The sequence below is a fragment of the Haliaeetus albicilla genome, chromosome 24, assembly GCF_947461875.1.
Source record: "Haliaeetus albicilla chromosome 24, bHalAlb1.1, whole genome shotgun sequence".
NCBI lineage: Eukaryota > Metazoa > Chordata > Aves > Accipitriformes > Accipitridae > Haliaeetus > Haliaeetus albicilla.
Genome location: NC_091506.1, coordinates 23,073,066 through 23,088,817, shown reverse-complemented (window position 1 = coordinate 23,088,817; position 15,752 = coordinate 23,073,066). Strand labels below are relative to the sequence as shown.

The 15,752-nt window shown below is 39.2% G+C and overlaps 1 protein-coding gene across 5 annotated transcripts in view; it reads right to left on the bottom strand.

Moving 5' to 3' along the window:
• Positions 1-15,752, bottom strand: part of CFAP92 (cilia and flagella associated protein 92 (putative)) — a 35,885-nt gene that overhangs the window by 2,718 nt on the left and 17,415 nt on the right. For 4 of the 5 annotated variants that reach the window (XM_069769825.1, XM_069769823.1, XM_069769821.1 and 1 more), the window contains 7 exons: positions 14,262-15,151; positions 13,077-13,271; positions 9,648-9,945; positions 7,681-7,845; positions 6,659-6,871; positions 3,933-4,071; positions 2,723-2,925 (listed from right to left, as the gene is read on the bottom strand). In XM_069769825.1, the coding sequence (XP_069625926.1) occupies positions 2,723-2,925; positions 3,933-4,071; positions 6,659-6,871; positions 7,681-7,845; positions 9,648-9,945; positions 13,077-13,271; positions 14,262-15,151 (2,103 nt within the window). The remainder of the gene's footprint in view (positions 1-2,722; positions 2,926-3,932; positions 4,072-6,658; positions 6,872-7,680; positions 7,846-9,647; positions 9,946-13,076; positions 13,272-14,261; positions 15,152-15,752) is intronic. The other variant, XR_011322020.1, reaches the window with a different exon arrangement.

Sequence of the window (15,752 nt, the reverse complement as noted above, 5' to 3'; positions counted from 1 at the left end):
AATGAGCCCCAGAGCATTTACCTTACAGGCAAACTACAAGGTTGGAAATGTGCACAGCTAAAGCACACAGTGCTCAAACTCATAGTCTTACAAGCCTGTATTTGAGATCACTTTCTTTTTTTAAGAAAAGAAAAAAAAAACGTGGTTATGTGCGACCTTTGTGCTTCAAAACCTTTGAGAGAGATACAAATCACAAGCTGAATCCTAGTGTTAAGTGAAAAAAAAAAAAACAAAACCAAAACCAAGCAACCAAATAAAATAAAAAAAACCCCAAACCCACACAACTGTCAGGTTAGTCAGTAAGGCTAAAGCTCCAGCTTGGAAGTGTCCACACAGATGTCATACAGCCCTCACTCAGGGGGTTTGCTTGCCTAACAAGTGAGTAGAAATATTGAGCAAAAATTGTCCCAGTAATCAAACAGCTGCACCAGACAAGATCTGAGAGAATAAATCTACTCAGAAGCATGATTTGAACGTGAGAAGTGAGCATACCTAAAAGCAGGTGATCAGATTACACTCACAGAAGGCTAAATAAAGCACATGGTTTGAGAGACAGTCCAGTATTTGAAGCAGGTACAGGAAGCCTGCATAATGAAAATTTTTTTTTAAAAGTCCATATTTGCTTTTATAGCAAAAAGTGAATCCTGTTAGAGATACAAAGCCTGCACCTAGGAATAGGCACTATGCACAGACAGACAGACTAGCTTGTGTCAGTTAGTTATCCGATGGGAGGGAGATACATGGCTGGACCCCAGTGCACCGGGATGAACAACGAAACCTTGGGAAGGGCGTCGGAGCACCTGGGGACTAGTCCGAGCAATCCCTTGGTGTTCCAGCAATGCTCAGACCTGCACGGATGGTAACAACCTTTCATCAGAGCGACAGGAATCCTAGGCAGGTAGACTGGGAGGGGAATTACAATGCTTGTACAGTATGGAGGAAAAGCCGCAGCATGCACTTAGCAACCAGCTCTAAGCTGCTACAGCAAAGATTTAAAAAAAAAAAGAAAAGAAAATCAGGTGAAGAAGGCAGGGATCTAAAAGAGACAAATCGGCAGAGAACGCAATAGCATAAGAATGTGCAAATAGAAGGCAATGGCACTGAAGTAGCTAGTGGAGCTGAGATACTGTGTTCACCCTTCTGAAAACAAACTGACATAAAAATAATCAGAAAATAAATGATGTTGTGATAATGTGACACTGCATGTTTAGCTTTACTATATCCAGCATGGTTAAATTCTATGTTTCTTCAGCAAGCCACATCATCCAGCAAGGACATTTTCTTTCTTTTTCTGTCAGAATTAAAACACTGTACTGGAAAAGGAGGCTAGTTTAGAAATTATTAAAAGCAAGAACTAAAAATATATCAGGAGGGTTTTGTTGTTTGGTTTGGGTTTTTTTTTTTTTTTAATCTTTCTCCCAAAGTAGACCCATGGAACTTAATGCACATAACATCCTTTCTAAAAGATTGTCTTTTTTGCAAAAGAGTAGCCAATTTAGTGAAGCAAGACAGAAATGTCTTCCCATCAGCTATAGTTGGAAGGCTTGAAAAATGTGTTCAAGAAACTTGGGATATGACAGAGTCAAGTCTGAGTGCCATAATTAGAATGATGTCATTAAGTGCAAGATATAAGTAAGTTATCTAATAAACGAACTGCATATTTATATGCAATCTAGCAAAAAGGGCTCTGCATTGGAATTATAGGAAACAGGCTAAGAGTCGAAGATGGACAAGTTTCACAGTTTGAACAACCAAATCAAAGCAGAAGGCCAAGCACAGAGAGCACAAAGGGATATGCAGTTCAAAGCCTGACGCTCTAAACTGAGGAGGCCAGGCAGCTTGCTGCTGAGTGTCCATTTATACAAGGACTGGCACTCAGAATATTGGAAAAAAAAAAAGGGGGGGGGGGGCATGGTGGCAGCAGTGAGTTGGCCTCAAAGGTTTAATTCTGCTTTTGTTACCAACATTCTCATAGTTCCTGTGTTTGCTTTTCTAGAGCCTTTGTAGCCAACAGTGAGCTTCAGTCCCTTTGATCAAAATCAGCTTTAAAAGCACGCTCAGGGTTTGGGTCAGTCATTTAGATGCAAGCCCTGACTATGATTCAGCCAACAAAAGAACAGTTAGGTGCAGGCCACCCATACAGCTTTTCATATTAATGAGCACAAACCCTTTAGTCTTGCAGACTGGGGTGTCTGTGGGGGATTTTTGCACCACCAGGCTGAAGTGCAACACTCAGGACGCCTATACAGCACTATGGTAATCAAAAGAACACATGGCAAGACATTTGGCATCTAGTCTATAGAAGTGCCTCGACCCCTACATTTCATTAGGAGACATTACAATTTCTTTTAGAGCTGCTAAGCCAGCTGGCCAAAAATTGTTCTTCTTTTCTCACCCACTGCACGCTGACAGGCAACGTAGTTAATTGAACAGAAATTCTCCCCCTTCCTCCACTATCTCTAAGCTTCAAAGCAAAGAACTAAAAGAAAAAAAAAAGAAAAAGAAATAATTTTGTGCCTGGGCTGATACATTTTTCTAAGAGCTTTGTAAGATTGAGTCAACCAGTACTATCAACGCCAATTTTAACAAAAATTTTTACTTCCAAAAGTACTGTGCTAAATTAAGAGTGTCACATGTTATCTGCCTTCCACAAAGTGCAGGACAGCTGTTGTTGTGCAAAGGTAGGTGCCAGGGTCAGTACTCAAAGACAGGTACCCTTTACCTTCAAAATTGGTCCTGCCTTGCCAAGTGAGAATTTCGGAGGTACACCTTGCAGAAGTCCATGGAGCTTCTGTAGCTGAAACCTGGCTCTCAGCCCACATGTGGATAACTCAGCTGCTGTGGACCGCCGGTGAGCTTTCAGCTTGGTATCGTCAAACGTAGTTTGCAGAATCCGAGTAGCATCTTCACAAGGCTGACAACAGACTGTAGAAGAAAAACCAGGCAATGGAAACCACTTAGATGGAAAAGATAGGTTTTGGCTGTTTGAACTAAAAAAAGTAGGCTAAAAGCCTCTATTGCAAAGAACACCATTTCTCACAAGGATTCCACTAGAAGAAATTATACAGTTGTTAGAATAATGGCTAGTGCCCACAGCAAAGACAATTCACTGTCCTGTAGGCTCCATAAAACACACATGAACGTGGAATTAATCCTGCTTCCAAAAGCATTTCTCTGTAGGAAGCACTTGAGAAGAACTGCACTAAGCAAGTGTTTTGCAAGTTACAGGGTAACAGGCAGCAGAAAAGTTGCCAAAGATGAAAGATTCTAGCAACCACAATAAATCTATTCTTTTCTGCTTGTAAATATTCCAGTGAATCTCAGTTGGTTCTGGGCAAAAAGAAACACATGGCAAACTTTTCAAAATACTGTTTTATAATGAAATAAAACTTTGTCTATTACTGTTTGTGGGAGAATGTGAGGTTGTACACTGACCACCTCACCAAGGCACACTACAGGCTGCTGTGACAGACAGTGTGCAGATTTAACTGGCTCATCTCAGGCCCCCTCTGGACCAATTATCTGGTATTGCTTGCAGCCTGTGAGGGACATTTTGTCTGGCTTTGGTAACCAAAACTGATTGTCATCAATCTGTATAAAGGAAGATCAGGAAGCCAACAAAGCTAGCTTTACAGAATAAGCCAAGAAGGATCTATACCTCCCTGTAATATTTTACTATAGGCAAAGGCACTGAGGCTAAGAAGTTGGGTAAATGGAGGGGTAAAATTGGAGTATGGCCAAGGTCTTACATCTTAGGATGCTTCATTTGTTAGAGTATGAACAGTTTTGCTGTAAAGTGTATCATCTCGTTGCTAAACACCTTTGCATTCAAACTCCCTTCCTCGATGGCAGAACTGAACAAGCTTCAGGACCATATGTCAGAGCTTTAAGTTAAAAGCTTTGTGATTAGTTAATTTTAACAGATCCATTACCAGTCTGTGGGGCTGTTGTCATGAAGAGCTCAGGTGGCTTCTTGTAAAGATCAAAATCAATGTGCCGTTTGTCCCAGCTCCATCTGTCTCGTGACAGCACTGGCTCCATGTTAGCATGCAGAGTATTCTCCTGCCATTTCTAAATGAAAATTGAATCCCTTTAAGAAGCTAGGCCAAAATCACCAGGGAGGAATCACATAAAATAAGTTAGCCAGATTCTTGGGTAGCAATCTAACAACTACCATAATAGGAACTTACCAAAGTCCAGACTTCACTACACAGGACCATTTCTCTCTGTAAGTAGCTTTTCAATTTGTTGTGTTTGATACACATGAATAAGAACAAAAATCCATTTTGTGAGCAAGCTGCTGATACGCTAGTACTGAGCTGTTATCTAACATGCAGGCACTTAGAGTACACTTGAGAAATACCTGGCAGGGGATTCAATTTCATCTTTATGTCACATTTCTCTGCAGTGGTATAAAGGATCTGATGCACTTTCCTGTATTTCATACACAGCTACTAAAATCGCAGGTGAATGTGGACCATCCCTCTCATCCATGTGATTCCATATCAATATCCTCCTCCGCACAATGAGACTGTAAGAGGATAGACCCAGTCCAAAAGCTAGCTAGCTAGTTACTTATCTTTTCCCAACAGTAAGAAGTGGGCTGGCTGTACAGAACTGCCAGAACAGCGAGAGCTATACATCATCTCAAGGAGGATATTAAAGCACAGTGCTTTCAGAAAGCAGAAGCTGCCCTAGTGCTTCTAAAAATACAATCAATAAACTACTGGGGCCAAGAGCCCAGGTGTCCCGAGGAACCAGGTGAGAGAAGAAGCACGTGCACTGGAATCGTGGCAGGAATATTCATCATCACAATTGCAAAATAGAGTTCAACTTTTTGTGGTCCTCTGACTACCCACTGCTGAAATACCAGTTAGATTTTTTCAGACAAACCTATCCTTCCTAGGCTACAAATTAACTCCCACTGTCTGTTGTTAGCCCTGTACTTTCACTGTTTTACCTAAAACCGTGCCATTAAAGGATAGCTGAGTCACTGCTGAAACTGTATGGAGATACTTTAGGAAATCAGAACAACTCCAAGAATCTTTTTGCCTCCCAAGGGATGGTGTTACAGAAGATAGCCAAACTCTGTGTTTGAGAAGAAAACCAGAATGGTTGAAGAGGCAATGTATCAGAACCAGACTGCTTCAAAATGAGATCCTAATAGTTTTTTGCTTTTGTTCCACCTTTCAGGTAACATGAATGGTAAGTTCAGAATCAATCTATCTATCTCCACTGTCCAATATAATGCTGGTCTTGCCCATGAGGTCCCTGCATGAGCAGAGGAGCCTCCTTCCTCTTTTCTCCCAGCTCCATGGCTAGCACTGATGCTACACTTCTATTGGTACTGCCAGGTTACGCTTAGTGTCATTCAGGGTAAGACATCAGCTCTCTTCCCCTCTCTCATCCCATCAGTAGGTGCCAATGGTCAATACAACATACTGATCAACTGCTACACCCACACTGAATATCACCGTCCCCCATTTATTTCAGTTCAGTAACTCTAGTGTCAGTCATCAGCTGCTGCAGTGTAAGCCAGCTACTCCTTTTTCAGCCTGTTGGTTTTTGATCATGTACTGCCTAGTTCCCCTCCTCTTTTTTGTCTCTTCAGCAAAAGGCACCAGCTATTATACTGTACTAGCTGGCTTTGGTTACTCTCCGTCAGTGAATCTTCTCTGCTCCTTCATGAGAAGATACATTCTCCAGCACGATGGATCAGAAAAAAGCACTTTGTTTTCACTAACCATTTCACTTCAGCTATACTCTAACCTTTTTGAGAAACTACTTTAATTTGTATGAAAAAAAGATAAATAAAGCCTGAAAATTAAATGAACATGTACACATTCTTGCAAGATACAATAACAAGCCTCCCAGCATTCACCTTGTTCCACTCTGTGTTGTGACTGTGTTCAATTAATTTGGTAGAATTTACTGATCCTGCACAAAACCCCCCTGTTCTATTACCTTTATTTCCTCACCTTGCCAATTCTAACGCAAATTTTCTTCCTAATGGCAGACTATGTGTGCTTGAGTATGCACAATGCTGAAGACTGTTCAAAACACGGAATTGTAAACCAGTCAAGTTGATGACCCAGTAAAGTGGCAGAAAACTAGAAGCTAAATAGTAAAGAACAGGAGAAGGGAGAGAGGACACAAGGCAGGAAGAAACTGATAGAGAACACAGTGGTGGAGAACAAACACCCCATAAAACTGTATACAAACCATAAATAAAAGGTGGAGGAAAAATAAGCAGTGAGGGAATTTGGAAACATGAAGGAAGGCCACAACTAGATTGGCAAATCATGAAGAACAGCCCAGAACCATCCAGAATGCAATATTATGATTTTTCTGACACTAGACCCCACCTGTAAATGTAAAACAAAGCACTCTAGAGTCCAGTAATACCTGTTAGTACCCAGTTAATATCATCAAATGGGTTTTCTGTATGTGTTTAGGGTAGAATTTGTGTATCCAAATTGTCACCTGGATAAGCTAGGTGCTGATGTACCCAAATTGCAAATATGGATGACACCCTCAAAAGAGCTGCCTAGACTGTACCCCTCAAAAAAGACTTCCATATGTTAAAGCAGCCTGCCTCTTTCAAGTCTCCTAAAATGCTTGAGTTCACTTAGGACTGTTCATTTAAGTTTTCTGTTACCTCACTTAACTCCTCCAGACGTGCCTCATCAGGCATCTGAGGGTGCAGGTTGCTTTCAATGCTGCTCTTAAATCCAGGAAATACAAATCCATCTGGTGACAGCCACATACTCTTGGATTTTGCAGAGAATTCCTTACAGGCAGCAACCACATCCACTGGGTCAAACATGGCTGACAGATACTCATGAGAATAAGTGAATCTGTTCTTTGGTTCCTACAAAAAAAAGATTTTGTTGTTGTTGTTGTTGTTGTTGTTGTTGTTAATGTGAATTCCCCTTTGCTGGAAAAGGAGTCCATAAGGTACAGAACCAGTATCATATCTTTCCTCAAGACTGCAAGTAATCATAAATCAAAATTATACAAAATATGTATCATTAAATATTTTTAAAAGTTTTTAAATTTCATTCTATTATGATCCAATGATGGATTTAATGACAATTGGTATAATGCGATCTCTGTAAAATAATTACAGAAATAAATATCTTTAATATTATTTGCGCAAAAAGGGAACTGTAGTTCATACTGTGTTCATGGTACATCATGAACAGTTTTCACAGAGCTACAGTAATTTCCACTAGCTGATAAGAAAACAGCATTTGTTATTAAGATTTGAGCCACCTATTCCAACAAAAGCAGATAAATGTGATTTTCAAATGTGCTCTTAAATGTGTTCTTCAAATCACTTAATACTGCATACACAGACGCTGCAATTCCTCAAATTCTCCCACTTATAAATGTGTGGGACGGAGAACTGGAAGTGAACACCTAAGTTATCAAAGTCTGCTCTCAAAATGACAGCCCAAGTCACAGAGATGAGACAACTTGACTATAACGAATGGCATTAAGAGCAGAATTTTACACAGCAACAAAAAATATCTCTCAGACTGAGATCCTTTTGGATCCCAACTTCCCTTCCTATGCACTAACATGGGAGTTACTAGTGTGAAACTATTTAATTAATATCTCTTTTTTAAGCACTACATAGAGCAAGCCAAGATGTTCCAGTTATGTGTCTCAATTTACCTTTGCCATTTCCTGGCGAAGATGCTTCTTTGCAAGTTCTGCAGAATTCAGGCTCTGAGAGCTGTAGTTAAAGACAGATTTGCCATCAACAGGAGAAATCCTGAAAGCTTCAAACTTTGGCTTTTTCATCTTTCCTTTGAGTTGGCATACAGCACCAATGTTAGCCTGCAAACAGAGATTACATGCGAGTTCTGTCTGAATTGGGAATTCAGAGTGTTACGAAAAAATTATAAACAATCAAATGATTCTGTAAACATAAAACCAACTTCAACAAAACAAAAAACCCTAAAAAAAATCTACATATAGATTTATTACATAACAGCTCTTTGTTAATAAAATACTCCACAAAAAGACTCCATTAAAAAAAAACTAGCACCACTTCACCCTCACATAGGATATTCTGCAAGACTAATTGCAGTAGACTGGAGGCAAGCACTCACCAGAGAATGACTTCTACTTACAGATCTAATAGTTGTTCTGGAGAGCTGATGCTCATCATCTTCAAATGAAGTAAGATTAGTTCTTTCATTTTCATGATTCCATTAACACCCCAGCAAATACAGTGACATGGGAAACACCATTCATTAGAACTCTTCAAATTTCTCTACTGACACAGTATAATTAAACCCTAATACCTATTCATTGACTTAAAAACATCATTCTACTGTGTTTACAGTAATTAGGGCTTTGAATTCAGACTCTGCCATAATAGGCAATTACAGCAAGCGAGTAAAATTGCATTTTGGATGTCACTTCCCTGTGACATCCACTTCCCCATGACATCCACTCCCCCCCCCCCCCTTTTTTTTTTTAATCAAAAAGCCTGAAAGGTTACCTTACCTACTATTTAAAAAGAATTTCATATTTTCTTTTCTACAGAGGACTTCCCAGTTCCTCTATTATCCTCCTGATTCAAAAGCATGTATAAAACAAAACGTGGTTAAAACAGGTACACTGGGAAAACTGCTAACTTTATACAAGTAACAAAATAACTCTACACTTAATCTGTAGAGAATGATTAGGCCCAAGAGCTCTGCTGCTCTCATCCTCCTATGATGTTATAAATGCAAGTACCAGGAACGATTATTTAACGATTGTCTCCTTTTCTAGCGTGATGTAATACTCCTTTATCAACAGGCTAAGACTGAAAAAAGGAACTACTCGGGAGTTAAATTTCTTCCAGTATCTCCAAGACAGTACCCTTACACAGGAACACAGATTTCCACATATCAGGCAAAACCTCTTTGTATTAAAATATATACAGGAAAAAATATTCAGAACTTTTCTTCACAAACCACAGGATGGCTAGAGTCCTCAACTAAGCAATATACTCCAAAATCCAATTCAGACTCCCAGGAAACATGCGGGATACCCCTTCTTTGATGTCTATATTAACAGGAAAGGGTTTAGTTTCAATGCATTTTCTCTGAGGCAACAGAAGGGGTGGGTGGGCACTGGTAACAAGCAAGAAGAGGTTCTAAAATTCTTCACCATTTCCTTAAAGCTCAGCTCAGCTCTGTCTGCAACTTCTTATTTTATTTAGTTAAGAATAAATGCCATCATGGTTGCCCAAAGGCAAGAAGGTCTTTCACACGGCAAGAGAAGAAAGCGCAATTTTCACATGAGCTTAGTTGGCTTGGCCCCCTGCAAGCATCTGAAGCATGGATGACATGCTAAGCACAATGGGGGAGCTATGGAGAAGAAAGAGCAAAGAAAATTAGGAACCAAACCCAAAAAGAAATTACAAGTCCTTTAATCTGTTTCCTTACCACTCACACAGTGTCTCCTCCTCGCAAAATAAAATTACCCTGCACTTTTTTATCATGTTTCTACAATACCTACAAACACCCTACCAAAAGTTTTTAAGTCTAATGAGTTATTGTTTCAGGAGATGAAGGAGGTGTCGATTAAGGATATGAAGTTTTGCAACTGTGAGGCTTGCCTCTCGCATATTGCAAACTACTCACCACAATATGGTTTCTCTCAAAAGACATTTTGTCTGCTATTTCTTTCTTCCGCTGCACATACACTTCATTGTAGTTATCTACTGAAGAATATACTGCCTGTTTCACTCTGCTAACTTTTCCTGGTACTGTGCAATCATCAGAGGAAAATGAGAGTAAAGGAGGTTTCTGAGTGAAGAGATCCTCATCAGTTAAGGGAACTCCATACTCGTGACTCAAGACTGTGATCATCTCTGCTGAGGGCAGCAGATCCCCATGAATTACATCCCTCAGTCTCTTACTGTGACAAAGGTAATTGAGCCTACAAATAGACATCAACATTTTATTAGTTTACAAAAACTTTACTGCAATCAAATCATTACAGTTAATATTACTGTGGAAAAACTATACAACCTTCTTGAAACATCTACTTATTAAGAAGTTCAGGTCAGTTCACGTATGCTGGCATTTAGCAGCAATAAACAAGTTTAGCAGTTTAATAAACCTACTAGGAATATTCTAGGAATGTTGCTGGCACTAGATTTAGCTGCAAGTTAATGATTAGTTGCTGAATTTCTCTAGCCTCGGGCTGGAAAGACAATAAAGCAAACTCCCTTCATGCACACTGGTTCTAGTGTGTGACCCATATTTATGTTGAACGCCCACTAAAATCCATCCTGCCTTACCTCTATTTTACGTCTTGTTCTGATCAACTTTCATTCTATATGCCATTCATGACAACGCTTGCCTCACATGTTATTTCTGTTTATTCACTAAATTTGGCCTGAAAAGACTAGTGTCAACACAAAACCAGTTCTAAATATATGACAGCTACTGAGCACTATACGCACACTTCATACCTATGCACTTAATTCCATTCTCAGCCTCCCTGGCTCAGGCCATAGCAGAGGCCATGAAATAAAATGACTCACCTGATAGCCAAACATAGTATTATGATTCCTTGCCAAAAGTGGAAATTTGTTAATCATTTATCACATAGCTATTCTTTATTTGAGCAGAGTAACTTTACAAAGTATTGTAAAAGAATTCAATTGTAAAATTACTACAACATTATTATCTTACCATTACTTCTGAACAATACATGCAACTGATAACTTTAATTTCAAAGTTGCATCAGCATTAATGACACAAATAGAGTTTGCATTGGTATGTTAAAAAATTACATTGGAGATTGTGCATATGGATCACATGCATTAGTTTTCCTACAGTTAAAATGACTTTCCTGGCTAATTCTAGCAGAAGGAAATGTATCAAGAAGTAGCAGTTTCTGTTGTGCACACATGAAACCACTGGCTGACTACAGCTAACCAAAAACTAAAAAAACCCCAGGAGTTCTGCAAGTTAGATACTGCTCCTGAACATAGTTCACAGTCTGCATACTCCAGTGAAGAATTTATTTGTATTTCTCTGAATAATTACAGCCACAGCAGAATGAGGGTATGGCAAAAAGGACTAACACTCAAAGCCTGGCAGACATGATTCACCAACCTGTGATGGTGGGTTGCTGGAAAGAGCAGGTGTCTAAAAGGACATTGTCTCAGCCACAAAAGATGCTTTTACTGAGGTTCTCTCTAATTTTATAGCAACGAGTATTATGAAGTATAGTAATCATTCCTGCAGCTTCACTTCTCTCTAGTGGAAAAATAACCCCTGCATTTAAAATTATCCCAGCCATCCCAAAACCTTCACTTTCACTGCAGGAACCTGAGCTGCAGCTATCTAGCAAGTTGTGTACAGCAGCTAACCTGCTGATTTAATTTTCTCTTTTTTTAGACAGGACATACTACAGTAAAATTTCACAAGAAAATTAACTACCAAGCACCTAAAATATGCAGTATTATGTTATTTTCTACTTCAAATATTGCCAGCACATAGGTTAAGGAAGAAAGGTACCTACCAACCGTCATCAAAGAAAAAAAAAATAAAAAGGGACTTTAAAGGACATCACAGTGATGGCCACCAGTCACCTTCATATTGTATTCTTTTCCTTACCATCTCACAGAATAAACATGAAACAAATTACAGATATGTGAAGAGGTACCCAAGTTACATGCAGATCATTAGAATGAATATACTTCAGAACTTGAAGTGTAAAGGTCTGGCTCTTCATTAGCTTAATGAAGTTAAATTTCATTAGTTGTCAGCAAATAAACAGTTCTTGCACTTGAATAGGTCAGCCAACAAGGGGAAACAGATAGGTATACTAAACGAGCCTGCTAGATCAGAGGTGTACTGCATTCATTTTTCAGCAACTGCCTTGACATATACAAAATAAAACTTGTAGCAGACAGGTAATCCATACATAATACACATTATTGAATATGTTTTACCAAAAAGCAAGCATGTGGGAGGGCAAGGGGTAAGGCTGCTATGAGATTGCGTGTAGATTATTGCACATTAACAAGATTACAAGATTTTTTTGTGAAATCAGACTAATGTCTAGGAGACATTCACTCTTTCTTGTCTCAGGATTAAATGTCCCCATTCATTTCAAATATGCTTTGGAGGATTTCATTTCAGAAGTTAATCTAAACAAGCCAGTCTATTTCTAGCAAGAAAGAAAGTAATCACAGTTCATCTCTGCTTTCTAAACCCAAGTTGCTCATACCAAAGATGCATGGTACTTTTTTCCACCTCTCAACAGATGAGTCTTAATTTACAAATAAACAAACAAAAAAACCACACATAGAAATTTTTTCATAGATTAATAAAATAGATAGATAGAAACATATGCACATAAGACTTCACCCACTTTCTTTTCCTTTAAGCCATCTCACAAGGTGTAATACCAGAGATGCTTTAAGGCAAACAGCTGTGAATACCTGCATGCTGACAAAGTGAGCAACCCGGCAGAGATCCAGCAATAACTCATGCAGCAAAACCCCCAAACAAAAAGCCAGGAACAGGAAACATATTCTCCCGACTCTCACAGAACTCTTCCTTTCTCTAGTTACTGTAGGAAAACAGTTCTTAGAATTCCCCACTTAGTTTAAGGGACTTTCTGGCTCTACCAAGTCCTATATGGCCTCCTCCATTACTCCATCCTACACCACCTCTATGAGAACAGAGCAGAGAAGTAAATCCTTCCCAGCTGATGCTTCTGACACTGGAATTTTCTCCTTCTTCTATTTGTATTATATTCAGATATTTTCTTACATCCTATCCTACTGATACACCTCTCTTCTTTACAAATTATTAACTCCTGCCCAAACTAAAAGTGGGCTCACCAATACCACTATGTCAGCAGTTAGAAAACCATGCTCTTCTGTCTTACCATACCTGATCTAAAATCTGAATTACCCATCGGGCCCACAGACTGCTTTCATCAGGGAAAAGATATCCAAGAGTATTATTTTTTGTATTAACTATTCACTCTACTTTGCTAACATCTCATTTCCTAATTTCTTGACTATGAATCTGGACGAGTCATACCTGGACAAGGCTTGGAAACATGCCCAAGGAATCATACCTCTGACATAAAGCAGAGGCTGTTTCATTATAGTGAAGAGGGGCTGACAGAGGCGGAAATGATAAAAGATAGCTTCCAGGTCTGTATACCGGCGCTGATGGAAAGACAGTTGAGAGTTATACAGTATTTCCAGTTGTCCATCTTCATGTCTGTAAGTTCTGTAACAAAGTATCCCAATCACAAGGTTAAAACAATCAGGCCCTATCTCAGGTTTCCTCAGTTCTGCAGCACAATTTCTCTAATGAAACTGCTCTGCTTTCGTCCTTTAGATGGAACCTCTTACGGCCTTCGCTTCACATGGACTGTTCTGAAAAAATTATTTTTGACAAAATTACAAAGCAAATATCAAAACTCTCACAACATAACTGAGTTGCATATGTTTTCTTTTTAAGCCACATGGCAAACATCTGAAAGGAACCTCACCTCAGTTCCATCAGTGTTCTGCCCTTTAACACCCTTATTACCGCTACAAAAGCATTACATAAATATTTCTACTACAAATACCAAAATTGATACTGCAACAATAAAACAAAGCTTCAATTTAGGTTACAGGTGAGCACCGACAAGACACGACCTTTCATGCAATAAATAATTACAGTAACTGCAATGAAGTGACTTGCATTAAAAAAAAACAAACAAACAACAAACCACCACAGGAAAGCTTTAAAAACATGCTACAGTGCTGGAAAAAATAGAAATTATTTTTAGGCATGAAATTTGAGTGAGACATTCTCTTTGAATTTGTCACATTTTCCCCTAAACTCAAAAGAAGAAACAGCTTGAAGTCCAGCTTCCTCAAAGTGACTATTTTGTTTTAGATCCCATGAAGTATTTTTGTTGTTACTCAGAATTGGCAGATTATAGTGCTGTTTCCATAAACCAAGTAGCAGCTTAACAAAAAAAAGTACACGCTGCCATCCTTCTTTTAACTTTACATGGATGATCTGTGGTGTCACGTGATAAAGATGAGAAGATTATGCCTCAAGTGAAGCAGCCACTGGGACTCATATCCACTAAAACCTCACAGAAAGCATTAGCTATGTAGTTGCCCATATATCTTTGTATAGAAAGGGATGGGGGAGGTATAAATCAAATTAAAATCTCTGAATCTAAGGAAATAACTGATGAAAAATGTCAAAATCTCCTACCTTTCAAAGTGTCTATCCCATAGTCTCCTGATTGCTTTGTCTTTTAATCCCTCCAAGACAAGGACATGAGTTGCTCCATCCAATAAGTGAAAACCAGTAACAATATCCAACTCAGAAACTTTCTCAAGTGTGGTTTTCAGTTTTAATGCAGCAAGAGCCATTCCGATTAAGTGTACAGGATAGCAGTCCAGCTGGAGGGCTTTAGCATTGATTTCTGTAATTTCTTCCACCAAATCATGTAATAAAGATGAATTATTGTAGTCAAAAATGTAGATTATACAACCATATGGGCAATTTGTGACTTGAGCATCAGCAATTTCTGCATGCATTCCCAACGGCACAGCTATTTCCACTCTTACTTTCAAAAGTGAGTCTGATTCCAGATAATGTCCCGTAGGTAGCAGGGAAGAACTACTCACTGATCCTGTTCTCTTCTTTTTTTCATCCTGCTCACTGAAAGCAGCTGTATTTGGAGCTGAGCAGCTACGAATGGGAGCACTGATAGCCAAGTACTTTCTACCCAGCAATAAATCAGTTAGACTGACTTTAGCTACCCCATGTGGATGCCACACTTTGTTCTTTGTAAAAGAATTACAGATTGTGGATTTGCAAGCAAGGAAGCTCACCTTACCCACTTTTTCATCTGCATCATCTTCCCCAAACAAACAGGGCTTTTTTGTGTTGTTTTCCATGTTTCTATCCCGGTCATGAACTTCAATCTCCAAAGGTGGACCTCTAAGACACCTCTGTAATTCCCCAGGTTTCATCGTCCCTGTTAGAAGTACATTAACATCCTTAAAGTAGACATGAGTTCCATGGACTTGTCCATGAGTTTGATGAGGTGGAAAGTTATGAAATTTGTATTTGCAGTAGGTGGGAACACACAATCTCTAAAGAACAGAAAGATGAGGAGAAACAGATATTTGCAGCGTTAACCTTCTTCCTTTTTATTTTTAACCTCACAGAACAATCAGCTTTTCTAGTAACGAAGGTATGGGGGATGTATTTTATAACACAAGCTATGGTCTTCCAAGGCAGCAGAGGCCATTCTACATGTCTGGATCCTGCGTTTTGGGAATATACTGTCCCCTTCATTTGCCTGTCCTCAACTTTGTTGACTTTCCAAATATGTCTGAAAACCTCTCGCTGTTTCTAGATCATTAAAGGAGCATGCTGGGGACTGCAATGGCTCCTAGATCTTTTTTGTTTCTCCTTATGCATTCATCTGTAGGATTCGAGGCCTAAAATAAATGCCTATAGCTAGAAGTTACGAAATTCAACAAGTATCCAGAGATAGTGTAGGGAATGGAGATACTGTAGGGAATGGAGATACTGTAGGGAATGGACTCTATGATCTTCATTATTAGCCATCTGTTTACAAATCTGGGGAAGCAAACAGGGGGCTTCATTCCACAACACTTGTTGCAGTTCCTCCATGTTAGCATCCATCAGCACTACAGCAGCCTGCATGGAGTGGAGGCTACCTGTCAA